At 49.9% G+C, this 23,357-nt stretch overlaps 2 protein-coding genes across 15 annotated transcripts in view; one reads left to right on the plus strand and one right to left on the minus strand.

The window, feature by feature from the left end:
• Positions 1-23,357, minus strand: part of TSPOAP1 (TSPO associated protein 1) — a 167,168-nt gene that overhangs the window by 41,166 nt on the left and 102,645 nt on the right. For all 13 annotated transcript variants that reach the window (XM_044993489.1, XM_044993485.1, XM_044993486.1 and 10 more), the window contains exons 13-17: positions 23,112-23,350; positions 14,851-14,960; positions 13,810-13,919; positions 7,945-8,757; positions 7,008-7,159 (exon numbers count right to left, since the gene is read on the minus strand). In XM_044993489.1, the coding sequence (XP_044849424.1) occupies positions 7,008-7,159; positions 7,945-8,757; positions 13,810-13,919; positions 14,851-14,960; positions 23,112-23,350 (1,424 nt within the window). The remainder of the gene's footprint in view (positions 1-7,007; positions 7,160-7,944; positions 8,758-13,809; positions 13,920-14,850; positions 14,961-23,111; positions 23,351-23,357) is intronic.
• On the plus strand, positions 9,925-12,249 carry LOC123352922. 2 transcript variants are annotated; one of them, XM_044993492.1, is made up of 3 exons: positions 9,925-10,116; positions 11,466-11,903; positions 11,987-12,249. In XM_044993492.1, exons 1-3 carry the CDS (start codon positions 9,990-9,992, stop codon positions 12,025-12,027), a joined length of 606 nt encoding a protein of 201 aa, XP_044849427.1. In that variant the 5' UTR covers positions 9,925-9,989; the 3' UTR covers positions 12,028-12,249. The 2 variants fall into 2 exon arrangements, 1 of the variants encoding a protein (XP_044849427.1); XR_006574326.1 differs by having other exon boundaries at positions 11,466-11,629; positions 11,731-12,249.

A 23,357-nucleotide genomic window follows, 5' to 3' on the forward strand; every position in this document is an offset into this window, starting at 1 on the left:
ACTTTTCCTGGTTGCTGCGTTTCACCCTACACTGCACAGACCCACCGCAATGAGACTCAGAGCCCGGGTCAACGGACGTGTGGAGCTCATGCTATGGAGCAGAAAATAGCAGTGTAGTCATTTGGGCTCCTGCTGGGCTCTGAAACCCAGTGAGAGGGGAGGGTTTTGGAGCCTGGGCTCCAGCCCAATCCCGAATGTCTACACTGGTAGTTTTAGCCCTGTAGAGCGAACCCTGCAAGCCCCATTCATTAACCAGGGCTCTGAGGCTCGCTGCCACAGGTTTTCTTGCAATGTAAATGTACTCGAGGCGGCTGCGTTTCCCACAGGTACAGTATGTTGCAGGTCAGTTTCAGCTTGTAATGCTCTAAGGGATTCTCTGCAAGCATCTGTACTGGAGTGTGGAGCATTCATACCCCACACCCCTTTCCTGCTTCTAAGGTAGAGGGTGAGTTCCCTCACCAAGGGCTTGAAATATGCATCTGACACCTACTAGCACAAAAACTTTCAAAAGTACTTAAGTGACCTGCATGCTTGAGGGACAGAGTTCGAAAAGGACTTAGGCACCTAAAGATTCAGACAAGTGCCTAATGGGATTTTTAAAAGAGCCTATGTAGGTTCGGTGCCTAACCTATAACCAATGGGAATTAGGAACCTAACCCACTTAGATGGTTTGGAAAATTTGCCTATGTGCCAATCTGCATCTTTAGATGCCTAAATAGCTTTGAAAATCTGGCCCTAAATCATTTTTGGAAATGACACTAAGGCTCCTAAATCCATTAAGTTCAATTTTCAAAAGTGGCTTGGGCAATTAAGTCATTTACAGCCAGACCCACAAAGGGACTTAGACACCTCCCTCTCTCTTTAGGCACCTCAGTCCACCAATGAGATGCCTCTGACAGTCTCAAAACCACTGCTCAGCTGCTTCCTACCCCTGTAGGCATCTACGTACCCTCAGCGGCTCCACTTCTGCTGGTCGGCATCAAGCCGCCTATGCACTGACGCTGCCCCACGGCTGGTGAGCTCCTGGTAGTCCTCGCTCACGCCGATGCCCGAATAGTGCCGAAGCAGGATTTTCCAGCTAGACATTACCCCACGTATGTCACCAGAAGGGTCTAATTGAGCAGGTGTGCTCAGAGCACGCATCAGATCTCACCCATTAGATGACCAGGGATGAGCAGTGCGATAATTTTTCATGGGTGTGTGTCTCCACCTAGCGCTTAGGAATGAGGGACAACATCTACAGGAGAAAGAGTGAGACCCACCCTGAATAACCAGGGGATCAGGGCGCGTACTAGTGGTGTGGAGACCTCAGTTCTAGTCCTTGTTCCAATGAATAGTTAATTATTGACACAAAGTGGAACAACTTCAACAGGCAAAATCGAGAGCTCCCTGCCCCTGAATACCCAATAGCCCAGTGGAAGGGCTTCCCAAGTGATGTAAGAGCCCTGGATTAAAGTCTCCCCTCCACATCAGGCAGAGCAGCTCTCCCAGAGCTCCGGGAGCCTGGGCTGTAGGCTACCATGCGGTAGGTTTCTCTCTGGCTTTTCATGGGTTTCTCCTGCTAGAGCACGGCTGACCGGGCTGAGATGCCTAACTCCAGGAGAGGGTCACTGCTGAGTCCTGAGCAGAGAGATGCACCTCTTCCCTGCTCAACAGCCAGGTGCCTAGAGGCTCTCATCAGTGCTAGTCAGTGCAGCCTTGCAGGAGCCCTAGGCATCACTAGCAGTGTGAACCAAAGGCTGTGAACCAGAGCAGGCCTGGCTTTGGCAGAATAGCGACACACTAAGGGTCAGCTAACCAGGTAAGCACAGTCTTGGCCGGAAGATGGTACAAGAACACCTAGAGTTCTCAAGTAACTACATAAGCACATTTGTAAGAGGTGGTACAGGACCACACCGACCCTGCGTAAAGATAAGGAGGGGACGACAGATAATGGATGAGGATGTTTTGCTGGAACTAGCAGGTACAAAGAGAAGGGTGGTAACTAACCACATCCGGAGCGTAACACATCCCTTGTTATGTTGATTGTCCCTTGTCACAAGCATCCATGTGTTAGTGTCCCTGTAGCTCCTATGGGGCGTTAGGACCCTGCTTTGCTGACGACAAACCTGGCCAAGCGCCTTCACCACCGAACCGAGCCTGTGGCCTTTCTTATGGATAACATCGAAGTCTGCTGAATCCGCATGCTGCACTGTCTGCTAGCGCAGCTGAGACAGGCGCGCCAAGAACGGCAGCACTAGCTGCATTAACAACTCTGCAGCACCAGCAAGGCTCCGCGGCATGAACAACATGCCTCTGCATTTCACTCCTGGCGAGGGTGCTGGCATCTGCGGCTCCCTTCCAGGACCCGTTCTGCCAGGCGCTGTGCAAACTGATACCAAAAAGATGGTTCCTGCTGCAAAGAGCTTACACTCTAGCTCTAATACAAGAGACAGACCCCCGAGGGAGCCCAAGAAAATCACATCTGGCAGCCTGATTGGCAGTGATCTCACAATAGCAGCTGCCCTATCTGCTGTCAAGGTTTCTTTAGGCGTCATGGCAAAGGAGAGTTTTGGGGGGGGGTCTGAAAGATGACAGTCAGGTGGCTTTGTGGACGTTCACAGGAAGCTCTTCCCATAGGTGAAGGGCAGCCTGGGACAAAGCATGAAGACTGTTATTTGACAACGTAATGAGTGGGTGACAGAGGCTGGCGTTATTGGCAGAGCGGAGGTGCGAGCTGACATCTCAGTAGTGTCTGAGTGACAATAGACATCATGGAGATAAGACAGATGGGGAGAATCTGTGAACTGGCTTGAAAGTGAAGCTGGGTAGGTTGTGTTCGACATGATGGAGAACGAAGGGGAACAGTGGGAGGATGCACAGAAAGAGGTGATGTGCTCAAAATGATGAGCTAGTTACATTCTTTTGGCAGTGGAATTTTGAATGTTAGGTGGAGCAAGGTGGAATTTGTCAAGGCCAGAGAAGAGGAGGGTGCATCCGTCAAGACATGAGATGATGAGACTCAGAATGAGGCCTTCAGCTGCGTGGATGGAGAGGAAAGACCAGACCTTAGAGATGTTAGACTGAAGATTGGCAAGATTTAGACAAAGCCCTAGCAAGAGAGCCGAGTCAAAGATGGCACCCAAGTTATGAGCCTGAGTGACAGGGAAGATGGCGGTGCTGGCCATGGCGATGAAGAAAGGAGGGAAGGGGGAAGGTTTTTTGGGGGGAAAGATGAAGAACTCAGCGTTGGCCTTAATCTGGCATCTGAACATTCACCAGGAGATGCCAGAGGCAGGCCCAGATTTTGGCCTGGACTCAAGGAGTCAGGTATGAGGCAGAAAGTTCCTCCTGGCTGCTATTTGGCAGAAGCAGGATGTTCAATATTCCATTCTCTACCAGGCTGCTACAATGCGTTGTGGGCATCTCCACTACTCTGTTAACCCCTCCTCTACAGACAACAGTGCTGGCATCCACCTCCACTTCCCAAACAGCAAGCAAGTGAATATTATCTCCGCTCTGCCAGCTTCACTGCTGCTGACAGGGTTCTGAATAGCAGCAATGAAGCTGAGAAGACTCTGGTCAGTGTTCTGTCTGCTGCAGCTGAGCAGAGCTTTGAGCAGCACTGGAGGCACTAGGGTGGTCTCCTGCAGTCTCAGGCAGATGTCACTACTTTGCCAGCACTCAGGTCATTCTTCAGCAGGATTTCTACTCAATAATGAAGACTACAAACTTCAATCATTAAACGAAAGCTGAGATCCTGAAGGAGCTGATGGACCTTTCTCTGGAACACGTGCTGCCCATCATGGGCAAGTAGGTCAGTGGATTCTGCAAGACCTGCCTTAAACTTTTCTGGATCCAAGAGGCCTTCCAGCTCATTTATCTGTTTGCATTCTCTCTCATTATGCAGTCTTTTTAAAGGGAGATGCCATGTGATTCCAACAGCCCACTCTCTGGTATGAGGTACCAACTCCAGGCTGCTGTGCCGAGTGTAGTGCTGAAGGAATAGGATACAGGAACTGTACATATGAAGGGTAAGGAAACTGCAGTGGCAGATGGATTGTCCAGGCTAGGGGGTTCCGAACCAATATAGACAGAGTAGTCAGTGGCTAGCCCTATTGTGATCTGGGACCCATGGGGGGGGGGGGGGGAATAGAGATTTACAGGGATCCGCTGGGTCGGATATATGCATAATAATTCACTAAAGGGTTCTATGTGAGGGCTCTACCGAGGGCTAGTGGCCTGCTGGACAACACAATCACTGAACAATGTATGTACAGATCATATTTAAGGAGCTATGTGTCCAGACTGAGCAGAAAGCAGGATGCCACCCGTGATCCTGTGAGCAGTATGGCCACTGTCTCTGCCCTTGTTACAAAGCTCTTTATTCCCCCATCACAAACCAGTCATTCTACTCTGGAGCCAAATCAGATGCTCAATTTGGGAGGGCAGTACTGCAATCCCCATTTAAGTGAACACTCCTCAGTCCACCTCCTGGAGTGTGATGCTGCTAGTTAATCTCCTGCAGTAGAGACTTCCAGAGGGAAGTAAATGGAGTTCTCTGAATGTATTATCTCTGCAGATCCAACTGACCCCCTTCCACCTTTTTAATTTGGAGGTCCTTAAACGATGCTTTGAGACAGAGAACGGCGGAGGACAAGTACCAAGGCAGGATTGTGGATGCTCATAACTTAGGCAGGCACAAACTCCCCTAACAGAGTTACTATGAAGCTGCCTAGCAAGACACAGGATGTGACTCCCACAAAGTGCATTGATTTTGATGACAATGGGAACACCCAACCACCAGGAAACCTGATCTCCATACAGTGCTCTGTTAGTGCTGCAGGCAGAGGAGAATTGTGATATCAGAAGTAACTCAGCCAGTCATTACTCACCCTCCAGTTTATTTGCATATTTCAATCTCACTGGTTGAAAAGAGTCAGCCAATGAAACTGCAGGTCAGGACTGAGGTGTATTGTCAGCATTGGGGGCGCAGGGGTTCAGGAGTGGAATAGCAGATCCATGATAAATAATTACCCCGACTTTCACAATAAACCCAAAATCAAGCTAATCCCATTTCAAATTTCTGCGTTTTTCCGCACGTTTGGCATGTCTGATCCGGAGCCATATTGGCTGAGTACGAGTGAGGCTGGAGATTTGCATGGTGCCTCCCTCCAGGCTATGTCCATTTACCTTCACCCAGTCAAAATTGTTTTTCTCCATCTAAACAGTTCCTTCCCCGGCAGCACCCCATGGGCCATGGCAAGGGGAGAGATGGCCAAGGCTGGCAGCAGGGTTTAAAGTTAGGGGTAGTGGAGGGAGGGAGTGATGACTGGCTGAGTTACCTCTGACACCCCAAAGCTACTGCTCTGGCTTCTCTGCCTGCAGAGCCATATGGGCCCTGTCAAGAGAAGTTGTTGATATGAAAGTGATAAACCAACACAGAGAAGAAGAGGACTTAACAGACAAATGTAGGGTTAGTGACAGTATCCTGTCAAACTGCTACAGGTTCTGCGATAGAGCTGCCATTCCTGACTGCACCAGCTCCCCCACCAGCTCAGCCTGTCTAGGGAACAAAGTGGGTGACGCTCTAGTTATGCAACCTTACCTGGAAGACAAGCTCCCACCCCCAATGGAATTAACCCACTTGACAAACAATCAGGGTGCACAGAGAGCCAGTGGCAGAGAACTCCATTTCCCAGCACTGCATGCACTCCCTCAGTCCATGCTGTCTGGAGTAGCTACTCGATTCCCTGCACAATTCTAAGCTGGGAGAGCTAACAGTGCCTCAATAGTGCAAGTTCTTATTTCCGTTGGTCCTAATATTCAAAAATAGCTTGGTGGACATTATTCCATTTCTCCAGGACAGATCCTATTCACCCAGGACACCACGTGTTGAGCGTCAACCCAAAGTTCTCAATCTGTTCAGAGACAACCCATGCCTGTCAACAGAGGCGGGGCAGAGTGAGGGCAGCCAGCTTCAGCAGTGTTACTGAGCATGCTCAGTACGTGTGAGCATGCTCAGTGCAAGCCAAGTGTGATGGGGCAGCTGCCCCCCACTGGCAGAAAAGGGGTTAAAAGCAGCCCTAGGTAGGCTGCGCTGGAGCAGCCAATCAGAGAAGGTCTGAAAGAAGCAGCCAGTCAGGGCCAAGCAGGCCCATATAAAAAGGGAGCTGCAGGGCAGAGGAAGGCAGTTCTCTGCTGGGAGCCCAGGGAGGAAGGACTGTGTCTCTGGAGGGCTGAGAGAACTGCCAGAACCCTGGACAGAGAGAGCTCCTGGCTGGCTACCTGAGGCAAGGGCAGAAGAGGGAGCTGGAGACGCATGGGAAGTGGCCTCAGGACACTGGACTGCAGTTGCCACTGAGGGAAGTGGCTGGACAGATTGGACAGAGATTGCAGGAGGACAATGTGTGGCCCGGCAGGAGGGCAGTGTCGCTGAAGAGGACACCACGGTCCTTAGAGAGACGTGGGTCCTAGAGCAAGAGTGACAGCAGTGAGGCACCACCAGAAGAGGGCACACTACTACACAGAGCTAATTCCCAAGACAACCAACAGGAGGCGCCAGAGCGGTGAGCGCACCGCATCACACCAAGCAGCAAATCAGGAGGGGGGACTTGTCCCTCCATGTCTCCCCCACACATCACCTCTGAATCTGTTGTCATGGATGTGTCTGAAAACACCAAATGTGTAACTGGGAACTTTCAGCTAACTAGCTATTCCCTGCATGCACCATACTGAATGACGTCCTTACAGAATGTCTTTTTGCAGCTGATGTTTCAGCCCTAAGCTCTTTGGAGCAGAGATCTTGTCTTCCTTCATGTTTGCACATCACTAACATGACAGGGACTCCCTCACTTCTGATGGGGGCAACTGAGCACCACTGCAACCGCAAATTAATTGGCATCACCCATGTGACTTCACTGAACCATATGGAGCCTCTACAATCACATACCCACTCTCCACTTCAATATCCCCATCCCACATCCCTCTGCACCCCAGTATCCAGCCTGTGACTGCATGTAGATTACCTTCTGTCCATCGGCATACACAGCATAGCCGGTAACTCGGACCCCATTCGATGAGCCTTCTGCATCAATGGTGACAGGTAGCCAGCTGATAACCAGAATGCCTGCTGAGGGGCCAGGCTCTGCTTGGACATCAAGTGGTGCATCAGGAGTTCCTAGGAGAGAGCAATGAAATTTTCCCTTGTATTTGTCATGAAGTGGCATAATTGCCAAACTAAATCCAAGTAAGTAGTGGAAGGAAGGAAGTGAAGCTCTCTCACCCGAAAGCTACAGGAGCAGAAATCACTCGAGAGGTTCATCTCCAGACTTGGGGAAAAACAGACCGAAACAGAGCAGTGAAAATGCAATGCTTTTGCTTTGTGAATTTCCTCATGTGGAAATCAGGCTTTTGCAAATGTAGATGAGGGTGAAGTGAAGTGATTCCTGCAGCATGGTGCGTATGTTTAATGATGATACATGTCACCTCTCCCCCTGGAAGGCACACTACACACTTCAGTGAAGGTGGACATTTGCTATTTTCACTCAGCAACTTGCGGCAAGAAGAGTTTATCTTGTAAAACTAAAACAAGAAAATGTTAAAACCAAATGACAAACCAGCTTAGGTCTGTCTACATTTGGAGCTGGGGCTCTGACATACACGGGCTAGCTCTCATCAAACTAGGGTGCCAAAAATAGAGAGTAGCTGCATCGGCATGAGCTGTGGGAAGGGCTAGCCACCCTGGGTACATAGTTAGTGTCTCTGATGGGCAGCCACTCGGGGTGAGTAGCCCTCCCACTGCTCCCGCTACATTCTGGTTTTAGCATGGGAACTCAAGGAGAGCTAGTGAGGCTAGTTCTTCTCAAACTGGGAATCACAGCCCCAGCGCCAAGTGTTACTCTTTGGAAATCAGAGAAACCACCTAGTAAAACTGCATTGTTTGTTCCTCTCCGTCCCCAGTACCTGCTAAGGGAGTAGTGAAGTGTATCGCTGCTGATTTCTGCTCACGCCTCTCCTGGGGCAACTCCCAGAGCACCCTGGGGGGCCGGGCCTCCACCTTGGCAACGTACTGAGTGTTAGGGCGCAGGCTGTGGAACGTGTACCAGTAGACACCTGGCTTTGTGGTATCACACTCTTCCTCATTGAGGTACACTGCATGAACGTAGTTGCTGTTGCATGGTAGCCAGGTAACCTCTGCTGAGGTCGCTGTCATGCTTCTGATTTTCAGCAGCATTGGTGCTATGCAGAAATCTTGCCCTACACAGAAAGTACACCGCAGCTTATCGGAGTTTCCTTGCTCTGTCACACTTTGCACAGAGATGCGATAGGCTTTCAGCTCCAAGTCCAGCTTCTCGATCACAGCTTTCGTTTGAGAGCCACTCTTCACATTCTGGCATAACTCTGCATCCACATAGACGTTATAGCTCTGTATGTCTGTACTGCCAGCTGGCAAAAGTGGTGGCTCCCAGCCTACAACTATGCCGCTGGTGAGCTGTTTGATCACAGTCAGCTTTCTCGGATAAGGCACTGCTGTGTGATTGACAGGCTCCTCCTGGTCTTCTGGTCTACTAGGCAATGGACTGACACTGGCCTCGTCAGCAGAGTGATCACTTCTCTCTCCACTGCTAGTGCTTGCACCGACAAAGCTCCTCTCGTGGTACGAGCTCTGGGTGAGATCATTTACCTCTGGAGGCAGAAAGGTCATGAGGTCATCATCTGAAACTCGTTCAACAAAATTGGAGGGGACCAGCCCTCTCCTGCCATCCATTAGTTCCCCTAGATGAGAAACAGGAAACCCGTTATCACCACACCTGCCCTTCAGACTCCAAACCTGGCAGTGCTAGAGAGAAAAGGGAGCAGCATCCCAGGCCAATCACTATCCCAACTTAATCAGAAGAGAGAAGCCCTGTCAGGCCCTAGCGAGCACAGCACTCTGCCGGGAAAGGACTGCCCTCCATTTCCTCACACTTTGTCCCATCTGGTTCTAAATGTCCCACAGGATGGGGTCTCCACTACTTCCCTTGGCGAGTATTTCAGCCTACGAACTAGGAAGGATTTCTAGACAGTTAGACTAAGCTTCCTTTCCTTTCATTTCATCTAGTCACACTCCTTTTACTACCTTAAACCATCTTCTCCAGCCTTTCCAATCCCCAATATCTATATCAGTTGGGGCATGGGGAGGAATCTTTATATAAGAGGATTTGTACAAGAACCCAAAGAGTACAAGAGTTCATAGCCTGGGGCAGTGCAGAAGGAGAAAAACAGTTACTAACCTTCCAATGTAGGTGTGCGCATGCCACGTGCACTGTCGCCGGAAATTTTTCCTCCCAGTGGTATCCATCAGGTCATCTCTGGTGCCCCCTTGAGTGACACTTACATGGCGCAATATATAGGAACCTACCACCCCCCTCAGTTCTTTCTTGAGAGAAACTCCAACAGAGGGGTAGGACGACGGGTTTGGGAATGGACATGAGCAACACATCTCAAAGAACAACAGTTACAGAAAAGTTAGTAACCATCTCTTCTTCTTGGAGTGTTTGCTCATGTCCATTCCAGTGTAGGCGATTCCCAAGCAATTGGTCAGGTGGTGGGATCAGAGTTTCACTGACGAGCAGACCAGCACCGCTTGACCAAAGCCTGCATCATCTCTAGCCTGCTGAGTGGTGGCATAGTGTGAGGTAAACTTGTGGATCAGCAGCCAGGTCGCACTCTTTAGATGTCCTAGACTGGGAGGTGTAGGCCTCCTCCTGTAGTTCTAATTCCTCCTGTGGCTATAATCTTGCCTCTACTGAGGATGCTGTGGAGGATAGAGATGGCCCATAGGTTGGGGTACATAGTGTTTCCGAGCCGGGGCTGGAGATTTTAAAGTAGCCCTTGAGTCCTTTAGACTATGGAGCTTAGCATCAGTCTGCTCCAAGAAAAGGGAGTTCCCTTCAAAGGGTAGGTACTGAATAGTCTGTTGGACTTCATAGGATAGTCCTGAGGACTGAAGCCAGGAGCTCCGCCTCATGACCACTGCTGAGGCCATGAATCAGGCTGCCAAGTCTGCCGTGCCCAAGGCGGTTTGGAGGGATGCTTTGACCACCACCTTACCCTCCTCTACGAGGGCCAAGAATTTAGTCCTGGACTCCGAAGGTAACAGTTCCTTAAATTTTGTCATGGCTGACCACACACTAAAATCATAGCGGCCCAAGAGGGCCTGGTGGTGGGCTAGTCTCAGCTGGAGGCCCCGCATTGAGTATACCTTCCTGCCCAGTAAGTCCAGTTTCTTGGCCTCTTTCGCCTTGGACAATGGCCCTTATTGCCCCTGTTTCTCCCTTTCATTAGCTGCCAGGACAACCAGCGAGCCCAGTGGAGGGTGAGTACACAGATCCTCATATCCCATGGGGGGCACAAAATATTTCCTTTCCATCCACTTAGCTGTGGGGTGGAGGGAAGCAGGAGTCTGCCACAGAGTCTTTACAGACTGCAAGATGGCATCATTTAAAGGCAGAGCCCCCCTGACAGACCCAAGGGCAATAGTATGTCCATCAGGGCATGGTCTGACTCAGAGATTTCCTCGGCCTGTATTCCCAAGTTCTGGGTGACATAACGCAGAAGCTGTTGATGAGCCCTATAGTCATCTTGCGTGGGCACCACAGTCATCCCTGCCACTGCCTCGTCTGGGGAGAAGGACAATGAAGCTTATACCAGAACCGGCCCTGTACCTCCTCTGTTGCCCTGTGTCCCGGTGCCAACCTCAGCATGAGGGATCAAACCCCTTTCAGATGGGGAAGGCAGAGGCACTCTCACCTCCAATGGTGTCAAGAGCATCCGGAGTGGAAACCTTGGAACTGATGGATCACCCAAGGGTACCACATTGGCATTTGCCATTGTGTCGATGACCATGCTATCAGTACGTGTCCTTGTGCCATAGCTGCCAGGTGTCTATGGTCAGCTTGGTACCTGTTCCTCCAGGAGGTGTACAAGTCTGCCTCCAATTCAGAGCCCAAGGACCCACTCCTGGGTGATCACGGTGGAGTGATGCTGTGATGGGGATGGGTACCATGATGGAGAGCAGTGCTGCGATAAAGAGCAGTGCAGCGAGGGAGAGCTCAATGGATGGTGGTGCCGTGCCATCATTGCTGGCTTGCCCTCTACTGGCACCTGCTTCGATGCTGAAGCATCCCGTGATGCTAGAGCTGTAATCAACAGTCCACAACCTGAGGGGGATGGTGGTACTGGGAGAGCAAGGAGGCTCCTGGCTGCCTCAAAAGCCGCCAGCGTCAATTGTAAAGCCAAGGCTGATCCCACTGATGGCTCTCTCTAGGCAGGGAGTCCACTGGTACCAAACTTGATGGTCCTCTTCTCATGGCCAGAGTCAGTGGTGCTGCATGGTCCGTAGGCACCTCAGAGTGACCCGGCACAGGTCGCACTCTTTCTGTGGCCTTATGTCTTGGGGTAAGAGAGCGCCCCTGGTCCGACTTCTTCTGTCTCTTTTTCAGCACTGGCAATGGGGAGCGGTGCTGGGAGGCCGGAGTTGGCGCTGACTTCTTGCACACCAGAGAACCGTGGCAGTACTGGGGAGCAGAGTCTTTCATTGGCGCCGGGGATGCGGGGATACCATACCTCTCTCAGGGAGGCCGGGGCACTTCTGACCGATACCAAGGTACTCGCTGCCAATTCCACCTGTGGGTCTGAGGAGGGACCAAGTGTTACCTCCATGAGGAGGAATCTAAGTCTATTGTCCCTCTCCCTTTTTTTCCTCAGCTTAAAAGTTCTTATAGATCTGGCATCGATCTTGCACGTGGGCCTCTCCCAGGCACTTCAGACAACTATCATGCAGATCCTTCGCCGGCATCGGTTTGCCACACCCCGCACACTGCTTGAAACCCTGAGACCGAGGCATACCCCAGGAGTCCAAGCTGGGCTAGCCCCGCAGGGTGGGGAGCACTTCTATCGACACTAGGCTACTTGACTATGTGCTAACTCATTCTAATTCTAACTATTTACAATCTATTTACAGAACAAAAGTCTACTGAGGAGTTGCACCCCCAGAGGCGATAAGAAGGAACCGAGGGAGCGGAGGGGTGGCAGGTTCCTATATACCACACCATGAAGATGCCGATCCAGGGGGCACAAGAGCTGACCCGACGGATACCACTGGGGGAAAAACTTTCCAGCGATGGTGCACGCAGCGCGCGCACCTACAGTGGAATGGACGTGAGCTAGCACTCGACAAAGAATTAACTGAATCACTTATTCCCTTAACATTGAAAAATTCATTCAAATGGGCTTGCATGAATATACTGAGGATATAAATCTGTCTAAAACAAAGGGCAAATGTAAACACCAACATATTAACATGGAGGGGTCTAGTAGGAGCCACAATCATGGCTAAGAATGGTAACACCCATTGTTTCATGGTGTGTGTGTGTGTGCGTGTCTTGGCTAAGAATGGTAACACCCATTGTTTCATGGTGTGTGTGTCTTGGCTAAGAATGGTAACACCCATTGTTTCATGGTGTGTGTGTGTGTGTGTGTGTGTGTGTGTGTGTCTCTCTCTCTCTCTTCCTTCTGTATTTTCCACTACATGCATCCAATGAAGTGGGCTGTAGCCCACGAAAGCTTATGCTACAATAAATGTGTTAGTCTCTAAGGTGCCACAAGGACTCCTGTTCTTTTTACGGATACAGACTAACACGGCTGCTACTCTGAAAACAATCATCAGTGTTAGCATCACTCTTTGGTCTGATCTAGAAGAGGGAGCTCTCAGAACCCTGATGAAACACACACAAATAAGGATAAAGAACACTTTAAAACGGAAATAAATTTTGTTTTGAGTCGACTGAAAATGTTTTGGTCGACTTGAAATGAATCAAAAACATGAAAAACAATTTCTAGTCAACTCAATTCAAAACAATTTTTTTGAGTTTTCAATTCAATAAAAAAAAATTAAATGTTGTTGTGGTTCAAATCCAACCAGCTTTTTCTGGATGCTTTGATTCAGCCCCTAGCTCAGCTCTGTTCCTGAGTGCATCGAGTACGCCAGACACCACAGGGGGTGGGGCTATGTCGTGCAACACCCCAGGGCTGTAATGAGTGTATTGGGAGCTACTGGCCCAGGATAAGTGCAAGGCAATGTCTTAAACCAGGGGTAGGCAACCTATGGCACAGGTGCCGAAGGCGGCACACGAGCTGATTTTCAGTGGCACTCACACTGCCCGGGTCCTGGCCACCGGTCTGGGGGGCTCTGAATTTTAATTTAATTTTAAAAGAAGCTTCTTAAACATTTTTTAAAACTTATTTACTTTCCATACAACAATAGTTTAGTTATATATTATAGACTTATAGAAAGAGACCTTCTAAAAACGTTAAAATGTATTACCGGCACACGAAACCTTAAATTAGAGTGAATAAATGAAGACTCGGCACAGCACTGCTGAAAGGTTGCCGACCCCGTCTTAAACCCTTGGCACCAGTGGCTGCATCATGGCATTATCAGTTGTCGACTCTTTGAGAGAAAAGTGTGATGCCTACAGCTAAGGAGTCAGAAAGAGTTTGGGTAAAACACTTTCGGTGAAGTCCAGGCTCCAATGAAGCTAATGGCAAAACTCCAATTAACTTCAACGAGGCCAGGATGTCACCCTCGGGTCTTAATTCAACCCTGGTGTAAGGAAATGCATTCCCCATTACGTCACGAGAGCTGCACTCGCTTCTACTGCTCCCCACTTTGACCTTATGATCTTTTGTTTCCTTATAACTGTAAAAATCATTAAGTTCCTCTCTGTTGTTTCATGATGCCAGGTTCATACACTTCTCAGTCACGTCTCGTTCCATCAAACCCACCTTCAAAGAAGCCATCCTCGTCCATGTCCCCATAGATGTAAATATACTCTCCAGCAGTCAGTGGGAGCTCTGACTCCGGGTTCTCATTGGGACCATTGAAGGGATTATAGCTGAAACACATGCAACAATAAAATGTCCTTTGTACAGCAACTTGCATTGGTCACACTAGATCAGCTCGCTGGTCCACTGAGGCTGGTATCCTGCCTCTGGGCATAGCTAATGTTTCCGAGGAAGGCCAAAGCATAGCTGCTTCCTGGATCCTTGGACCCAAACTTTTTGAGTCCATTGGCTACCTCCTGGCCCAGGGCTCAGATCCCGTGGTACACAGTGGATCCATTCATGGTGAGCAAGTAATTGTCCCAGGCCATTTGCAACTAAGAGTATTTTGTGTCTTTAAAACTGTACTTGCATATCCTTAACAGTAAATGGGTACATATGCTTGCCCATAACTGCCTTGAGTGTCAGAATTAACATTTCACAATCATTATCAGAGCTGACCAGAAAATGGTGGTTTATTCCATGGAAAATTTTGAATTTTTGCTGAAAACAATTGAAACTGAAACTTCAGCCAAAACCAGAATATTTTTGGTCAAAAACTGGAAGTTTTCGTTTTCTAGCTACACCCTTTCAGCTTTTAGGTTTATGGTTTTCTGATGAAAATGTGAAATTTTCCCCAGGAAGAAGGCACTTTCACAAAAAAATATGCATAACCAAAAATCCAATTTTCATAAACAAAACAGTTTCCAAGGAAATTTTTCAGCCGGCCCTACAGGTTATACAACTTGTGAGTTTGCAACCATTATTTTTGTTTGTATAGATCCTTAGCATTATAGGTATTCCCAAACTGTATCAGAGGCACGCTCCATCTACTCCAGTATCTTGTCTCCAGTAGTGGATAGTGCTAGATACTCATAAAAAGGAGCAAAAAAACCCCGAGTGGACAATTATTTGATAGCCTGATCCACAGATCAACCCTGTAGCCAAAAATCCCCTCAATTCTTCCTTCCCTTTACACAAAGGCCCTTATGTGTAGTTCAGTACCTGTAACGAGCTAGGAAGACTTGGAGTTTTGCAGGGCCCTGGCTCTCTGATTCTGGAATCAAAGAGACGCTATCAACATCCAGTTCTTCCATTTCACTTGCAGTGTCCACCTAAGAAACACAAAAATAAGGAGAGAGGCTACAGCTCTGATTAAAGGAACAGTGGCAGAAAGCTCACAACAGCAGTGCAGCAACAGAAATCTTATTTACTGAGCTGGTGTGTCCAGTCTGATGACACCAGTACTATACTACACACAGAAGCAGAGAATGGTTCAATTATCTGTAGGAACTTCTCTGGGGAGCTAGAATTGGTAACAGATGCACATTCTTGGCTCCAGGACATAAAAATATACCTAGTAGTCAGGGGACTAAATCCACAGTCCAAGGCAGATATGAAAGAAGAGGTGACAGGGGACCTCTTGAGAGGTCGGGGGCAAGTTCCTGGTAAGAAGCCTGAAACCTCTGCCATCCCCAGCAGCTGGATCCTGCTCCATCTTTTGTAGCCACCTCTGTATATTAAGGGTGAAATCCTGGCCCTATTTAAGTGTACAGGAGTTTTGCCACTGTCTTCACCTATTGAGCATCTTATGTCCGCCCACATCTAAAGGCCCCACCCCCAGCCTAAGGGGAGGAACTACCAAAACCAGAGCCCGGATGAGTTCAGGGGACAAATAATGAAAAACAGGGATGGGAGTGAGGTCATACGGTCAAAATCAGGGAGCCAGAGAGGGACGCGGAGCAGAGAACCCCAAACAGCTCCTTGAAGGCATCCAGGGAGCCCTTGGATGCAGCCCAGAGGAACTCTGCCCAGATGCGGATCGAAGGGAGGAGCGGAAATAGACCCCACAGTCACAGAGAACCTCCCATCCAGCATTCTCCTCCTGGTATGGTGGACAGCCACCTTGGCCAGTGCCAGGAGGAGTTTGATGAGGAGGTCTCACAACTTTGTGAGGCCATAGATGGGGTGTGCATAGATCAGGAAGTGCAGGGAAAGGGGCAGCCAGAACCTGAGGAGAAGGTTCTGGAGGTGCCGGAAAAGAGGCTGTAACCTGGCACACTTGAGGTAGATGTACACCAGGGTCTCCCTCATGCCACAGAAAGGGCAGGTGTCAGGGAGGGGGTGAACCGCGCTAAGTACACGTCCATGCTCACGGCTCCATGAAGAACCTGCCAACTAATATCCCTGGCGAGCCATGGAACCAAGGTGGAATACGGACTGGCCCACTGTTTTCAATTGAGCCAACATTTCACTTTCAGTCTTTTATACCTGTGCAGCCCCCTGCCTGCTGGAAGAGTGAAGGAGCTTTCTCTTTTCTTCTCTCCTCTTGAGAATCTCCTGGATGTTGCAAGTGGGGCAGGTCCCGCATGTTCTACCTCCCCTGGCCTCCTGGAAGCAGTGAGGAATGGTGGGGAGAGATCTCTACCCCTGCCCAATCTCCATTTCTTCTGTCTGTCTAGGTGTTTATCCCACACCCAGCATCATAGTCTCTAGGTCTTCCTCACCCATAAATAACTCCTGTGCCTACACCTGACTTTTGGCGACAAAACAGCAATAGCGTACATACTGCAAGGTCACTTTTTTCGGGGGAAAAACGCCTAGATTTGGCAACAAAAAACTTCCCCTCCCTTTATAGTCAACAAACAGCCACTGTAGACACCATTGTTTTTTTATTTTATTGGGCTCCAGGAAAGTATCCCACAATTCCCATGCTGCCGCTCTGGTCAGCAGTTTGAACTCCGCTGCCCTGCAACCAACCCCCACCCCCACCCCCTTGCAAGCCCTGGGAATTTTAAATCTCATTTCCTGCTTGCTGACTTCCCAAAGGAGCTTCCCAAGTGAGCCTGGCTGCCTATAGCACCAAACGCGCTCCCGCTTGGACCACTGCTGAGTTGTCAGATCTGATCAGTATATGGGGAGAGGAGTCTGTTCAGTCACAGCTGCAAGTGACCCGTAGGAATCGGGACACACATGGGCAAATTTCTCGAGGCTTGTGCGAAAAGAGCTATGATCGGGACACGTAGCAGTGCAGAGTAAAGATCAAGGAGACAAGGTGGACGTATCGGAAGGCATGGGAGGCGAACCATCGCTCCGGTGGTGCACCTAAGACCTGCTGCTTGTATAAGGAGCTGTACGCTATCCTCGCTGTTGACCTCACCTCCATCGCCAATTGCCCCGTGGATACTTCACATGCAGCTGAAAGAGGGGGTAACCTGGAGGCTGAAATTGTGGATGAAGAAGTCGAGCTAGAGCTATAAGTAGGGGCATTGCCAGCAGATCGAGGGACGTGATCGTTCCCCTCTATTCGACATTGGTGAGGCCTCATCTGGAGCACTGTGTCCAGTTTTGGGCCCCACACTACAAGAAGGATGTGGAAAAATTGGAAAGAAGTCCAGCGGAGGGCAACAAAAATGATTAGAGGGCTGGAGCACAAGACTTATGAGGAGAGGCTGAGGGAACGGGGCTTATTTAGTCTGCAGAAGAGAAGAATGAGGGGGGATTTGATAGCTGCTTTCAACTACCTGAAAGGGGGTTCCAAAGAGGATGGATCTAGACTGTTCTCAGTGGTAGCAGATGACAGAACAAGGAATAATGGTCTCTAGTTGCAGTGGGGGAGGTTTAGGTTGGATATTAGGAAAATCTTTTTCACTAGGAGGGTGGTGAAGCACTGGAATGGGTTACCTAGGGAGGTGGTGGAATCTCCTTCCTTAGAGGTTTTTAAGCTCAGGCTTGACAAAGCCCTGGCTGGGATGATTTAGTTGGGGGTTGGTCCTGCTTTGAGCAGGGGGTTGGACTAGATGACCTCCTGAGGTCCCTTCCAACCCTGATATTCTATGATTCTATGATTCTAGAAGAGGATGTGGTGCTCTCAGTGGGGTCGCCCAGTGGGGCAGGCAGCCAGGAAGTTTTCTCCACTCCAGAAGTGCTCAACGGGGAGCAGGAAGCAGATGAAACTCCAAATAAATTGCTGTGGCTTGTGTAGGGAATCGAAAAGTGGGAGGCAGGTAGTGTTTTCTGTGAGCTGGACATTGCCCTGTGTAGCTAATCTGCACGGCCAAGCAGGGTGTCGATGGACATCAAGACCTGAAGGGAATCTGCCAGAGAGAGGCTCTGGAAAGTTTCCAAGAGGTACTTGTTAATCTTCTGCCGCAGATTCCAAGGGAGTGCAGCCTTGTTAGTTCCCCCATTGTAGGAAACTGTCCCATGCCATTTAGCAACCACTGGAGCTGGGACCAAAGCGGCATATAGCTGAGCTGCATATCGACCAGGGTGAAAGCCGCAAGCATTCAGCAGCTGAGCCCTAGTTTCTCTGGTCACCCTCAGCAGCGAGATGTCAGCCAGCAGGTTGGCCGCCTGTGAAAAAGTGGGGGATTGCTATACGCCAGGGCTTCTCAAACAGGGGTCGCTGCTTGTGTAGGGAAAGCCCCTGGTGGGCCGGGCCGGTGTGTTTACCTGCCCTGTCTGCAGGTCCGGCCGATCGCGGCTCTCACTGGCTGCGGATCGCTGTTGTGGGCCAATGGGAGCTGCTGGAAGTGGCATGGGCCGAGGGACTTACTGGCCGCTGCTTCCAGCAGCTCCCATTGGCCGAGAGCAGCGATCTGCGGCCAGTGGGAGCCGCGATCGGCCAGACCTGCGGACGGGGCAGGTAAACACACCGGCCCAGCCCGCCAGGAGCTTTCCCTACACAAGCGGCGACCCCGTTTGAGAAACCCTGCTGTACGCTTTTCTAGAACATAGAATAAAAATGCTGTACTATTAAATATCTTAGCCTTTATTTATTGTTAAAAAGTGTAAAACCTTACAAGTGTGTGTAGCTCCAACTATCACTGTGCAAGCTGTGAGAGGGGGTGGGGTGATGGGGAAACTCAGGAGTGCTGTGAAGTGAAAAGGAATGTGTGGGCATAGAGGGGGTTGGGGTTGGCAAAGAATTGTGCATCTGCTGCAGTGGCGCTCGAATATGGATTTGCTCAGTCTACAGCTGTATCAATGACTTGCGCATCTTTGTCTGATCCTCCATAACTTTTATCATCTGCTCTGTCGCTTGCCTAGCAACAGCAGCATTCTCTTTTCTGTCCTGCCTTTCAGCTTCCCAGCACTCTTTCTGTTCCCTGGTCTCTCTCTCATCGCGCCGTATAACCTTGCGGAACATGTCGTCTTTGCTGCGCCTAGGTTTTTTTCTTATCTGCCGCAGCCGGTCCGTGGGGGGCGTGAAATGTTCTTCAGGGTCTGTGCTGAACAGAAGAGGGACTGTTACATTCCAGCATTCTGTTACATTCCAACGATCAAAACATTTTAGTAAAAAGGGCATTTTGCTAGTAGAAATCACTTTCTCTCTGAAACTCTAGGCAGGCACACAGCTCCGTGATCACGGTGAGTTTCGGGAGTGGGGGGAAGGCAGTTGTGTGTATGGACAAAAAGGTCACAGCTTGCAGGGAACTCATTCTAAAATTATCCCCCACTTTTTCACAGGCGGCCAACCTGCTGGCTGACATCTCGCTGCTGAGGGTGACCAGAGAAACTAGGGCTCAGCTGCTGAATGCTTGCGGCTTTCACCCTGGTCGATATGCAGCTCAGCTATATGCCGCTTTGGTCCCAGCTCCAGTGGTTGCTAAATGGCATGGGACAGTTTCCTACAATGGGGGAACTAACAAGGCTGCACTCCCTTGGAATCTGCGGCAGAAGATTAACAAGTACCTCTTGGAAACTTTCCAGAGCCTCTCTCTGGCAGATTCCCTGCAGGTCTTGATGTCCATGGACACCCTGCTTGGCCGTGGGAACACTCTCGGGAACAGGCTTCTAAAGCATTGTGTTTCATGGATTTTGGGCCCCAAAATTGTACATGGATGCAACAGGGAAGCAATTCCGAAGCAGACGTGCTAGTGCCCCTCATTGTCCAAGTGGTTCCTCAAAGCCTCTCTGATGTTAATAGCAGCCCGCTGGGCTCCTCTGACAGCCCTACATCTGGCTGTTCAAACTGTGCAGCTAAGCGGTCGGCCTCAGTGCTCCACCCCTGAGCAAACATTTCACCCTTAGAGTCACACAGACTATGCAAAGTGCAGCACGCGGCTATGACCACGGGAATATAATCCACGGTAAGGTCTAGCCTGCCATTGAGACACCTCCAGCGAGCTTTCAAACGGCCAAAGGCACATTCGATGACCATGCGGCACCTGCTCAGCCTGTTGTTAAAACGCTCCTTGCTGATGTCCAGGTGCCCTGTGTAAGGTTTCATGAGCCAGGGCTGTAAGGGGTAAGCGGGGTCTCCCAGGATTACTATGAGCATTTCCATATCCCCCACTGTGATCCTGTGGTCTGGAACGGAGTCCCGCCTGCAGCTTTCTGTACAGCCACTGTTCCTGAAGATGCGTGCGTCATGCACCTTTCTAGACCAGCCTGCATTGATGTCCATGAAATGCCCCCGGTGATCCACAAGTGCCTGCAACACCATGGAGAAGTATCCCTTCCTATTGATGTATTCAGAGGCAAGGTGGTCTGGTGCTAAAATTGGAATGTGTGCCATCAATGGCCCTGACACAGTTAGGGAAATCCATCTCTGCAAAGCCATCCACTATGTCATGCACATTTCCCAGAGTCATGGTCCTATGCAGCAGAATGCGATTTATTGCCCTGCACACCTGTAGTAATACAGCCCCAACTGTGGACTTTCCTACTCAAAATTGATTTGTGACTGACCAGTAGGAGTCTGGATTCACCAGCTTCCACGTAGCAATTGCAACACGCTTCTCTACTGGAAGGGCAGCTCTCAATCTGGTGTCCTTGCGCCGCAGGTCACGGGCCAGCTCGGCACATAGCTCCATGAAGGTTGCTTTACGCATCCTAAAGTTCTGCACCCACTGGTCGTCATCCCACGCCTGCATGACAGTGCGATCCCACCAATCAGGGCTTGTTTCCCTCGCCCAAAAGCCACGCTCTACCATATGCAGCTGCTCTGTGAATGCACAAAGCACTGATTGCTGCCATCCATCTGGCGATTCATCCTCTGCTAACTTCGTGAGTAACTTCACGAGTAACTGTGCTGCCATGCAGGATGTCCTCATGACAGCTAACAGAGCATAGGAGAGAAGTGTGGGATCCATCCTCTCTGACTGCAGATGCTGGCGCACACTACAAAAGAGTGAGAGTTGGAAAAACGGCGCAAATGGAAGCCAGAGACCTTTGATGGAGTGGGACACAAAGCAGTGCATGACGGTACACTTTGCATATCCCAGGATGCGCCGCGCTCTGTTTCCGCATTCCCACAACACCTAGCGACGGCTGGTGTCACCAGGCACTGTGGGATACATATCCACAGTCCATGGCTCTCGCTGTCAACAAAGGTGCCCCGAATGTGGACACGATCTGTCAACAGAGGGAGCAAATGTAGACACGCTTTGGCAACCTTGCTTTTACTGATTTTTCCTTGGCAACATGAGTTTCATCAAAAAAACTTGCCAGTGTAGACAAGCCCTTAGTCCTCTAAACGCCCGGCGGGGGCAATCCCCCCAGACAGGGCAGGAAACGTAAACTAAAGTTCTTTTTCTTTTTTTCCCTTTAATCCCAACAGAGTAAAAAGGAGAAAAAAAAACCAAACAGCTACTACTTATGCTAATGATGCAGATGAGGAAGGGCTGACTGCTTGCTCCTTTTGAGGCCAAAGGCAGTTGAGAAGGAACTGGGGGGGTGGGGTTCACCCAAGCAGTGCTAGATAGCATTGAGGCAGACCACGAGGGAGGGACAGTACATGTGCAGGCTCAATGGACACTGCTACCAAAAATCTCCGATTGGAGGTGCAGGGGCACAGATACACCTAGAGTGGAGCGTCTGGCAAAGTGAGTATTCACCCACGAAAGCTCATGCTCCAATACTTCTGTTAGTCTATAAGGTGCCACAGGACTCTTTGCTGCTTTTACAGATCCAGACTAACACGGCTACCCCTCTGATACTTGCCACCTAGAGTGGAGCACCCATAGGGACACTACTCAACGAAGAACTGGGTGTTCACTTATAACTGCTGCCAATACACTGTTCCCAACCCTTGGAGAGAAAGCAATGCCCCAGGAACTAGCTGTTGGATGGACTGGCTTGCTGGAGATAACACAGTGTAAGGCAGGGAGCTGTGCAGCCGGGAGAGAGACATGGTCTCCTCCCAAGAGAGGTGACGGCTGGGAGCCAGAAACCTTAAGTGAGTGCTCTCTGGGGACCATGGAGGGGCAAAGTCAGGTGCAATCACCCTGAAACTGAGATACAGTTCATGCTCCGGGAATCTGGGTTCCAATCCTAGCTATGACTTTGGGTACATCAGCTGATCTGTTTGTGACTCAGGCACCCTGTCAGTACAATGATACTTGTTCACCTTGTAGGAATGTTGTGAAGCTTAAAGAGGGCTTGTGAAGTTCAAAGTACTAAGAGAGATAGTCAGCAGGAAGGGTGAGCCTAGAACTCAGGCTCTCCTGGCTCTTAGCCCTGAACCTACTCTGCTAGGCTAGGAGAGTACATCGGAGAGTGGCCATAGCATCAGAAGAAGAAAGAGGCACTCTCTTACCAGACCTAGATTTTCATGAGCTCCCCTAGTGATCTAATGGGAACATTAAATAAGGGAGGGGACAGGACTGAGCCCCACAGGAATCCATACACGAGACCTACTGGGCAGAGGGAGCAGCTGCCATCACGTCTCTGAGATCTGAGAGGGAGGGGAAAGCAAAGTCAATATAACCTGCCCGCATCTGCCATCATCAGCTCAGCAGCCCTTCATGATCTCCTGCACCAACAGCTGCTAATAAGTCTAACTGCGATGTTTGCACCAGTACATGCCTCTCTTGGCTCTATGCCAAGGACAGCAGGGTATGGGCACACGCCTTCACGCTGCTAAGCCACTACTGCAAGCTGCAATACCCAGATATTGTGTGGCAACCCAGGACTGTGAAGTTACAACAAAGACTATCCAGAACTAAACTCAAATTGAAAACACTCAGGAAACTTGCTATACATTTCCCAGGGCTTTTCTCAGGTTGTCTGCATTCCTCTCAGACTGCAATGATCTGTACAAATAGCCATCACAGGGTGTTGCCAAGTGAAGAGGGAGCAAATCCCTTCAACAGTTTTCTGCAAGTTTTCTATTCTTTTTCCACGGGAATCTCTAGTTCCCAGACACAGGTTTAAGAGGTAGCTGCAAGCGGAGAAAGCAGAGCTAGTAAATGCATTGATCCCAACGTGTGTTTATCCCCACCTGGATAATGACAAGGGACACCAGAAACAGCACTGACCTCTGGAGTGGGGCAGGACTTGGGACTGTTCTGCATGGATTCTGATTTTGAAGAGCTTGACTGGGACTCCAGTCTCTTGACTTGCTTCTGAGATGTGGCAGCAGCACCTGAGACTGGAATTTTGGTGACACTAGACATGGGATCAGGGATCTGAGGTAATGATTCCAGCTCTTTACTCCCTTCATCATGAATCTTCTTAGTGCACTGAAGAGCAGGACGTGCAGGGGCAACATCTGGATCTGAAAC

This window comes from Mauremys mutica, chromosome 19 (assembly GCF_020497125.1).
Source record: "Mauremys mutica isolate MM-2020 ecotype Southern chromosome 19, ASM2049712v1, whole genome shotgun sequence".
Classification (NCBI taxonomy): domain Eukaryota; kingdom Metazoa; phylum Chordata; order Testudines; family Geoemydidae; genus Mauremys; species Mauremys mutica.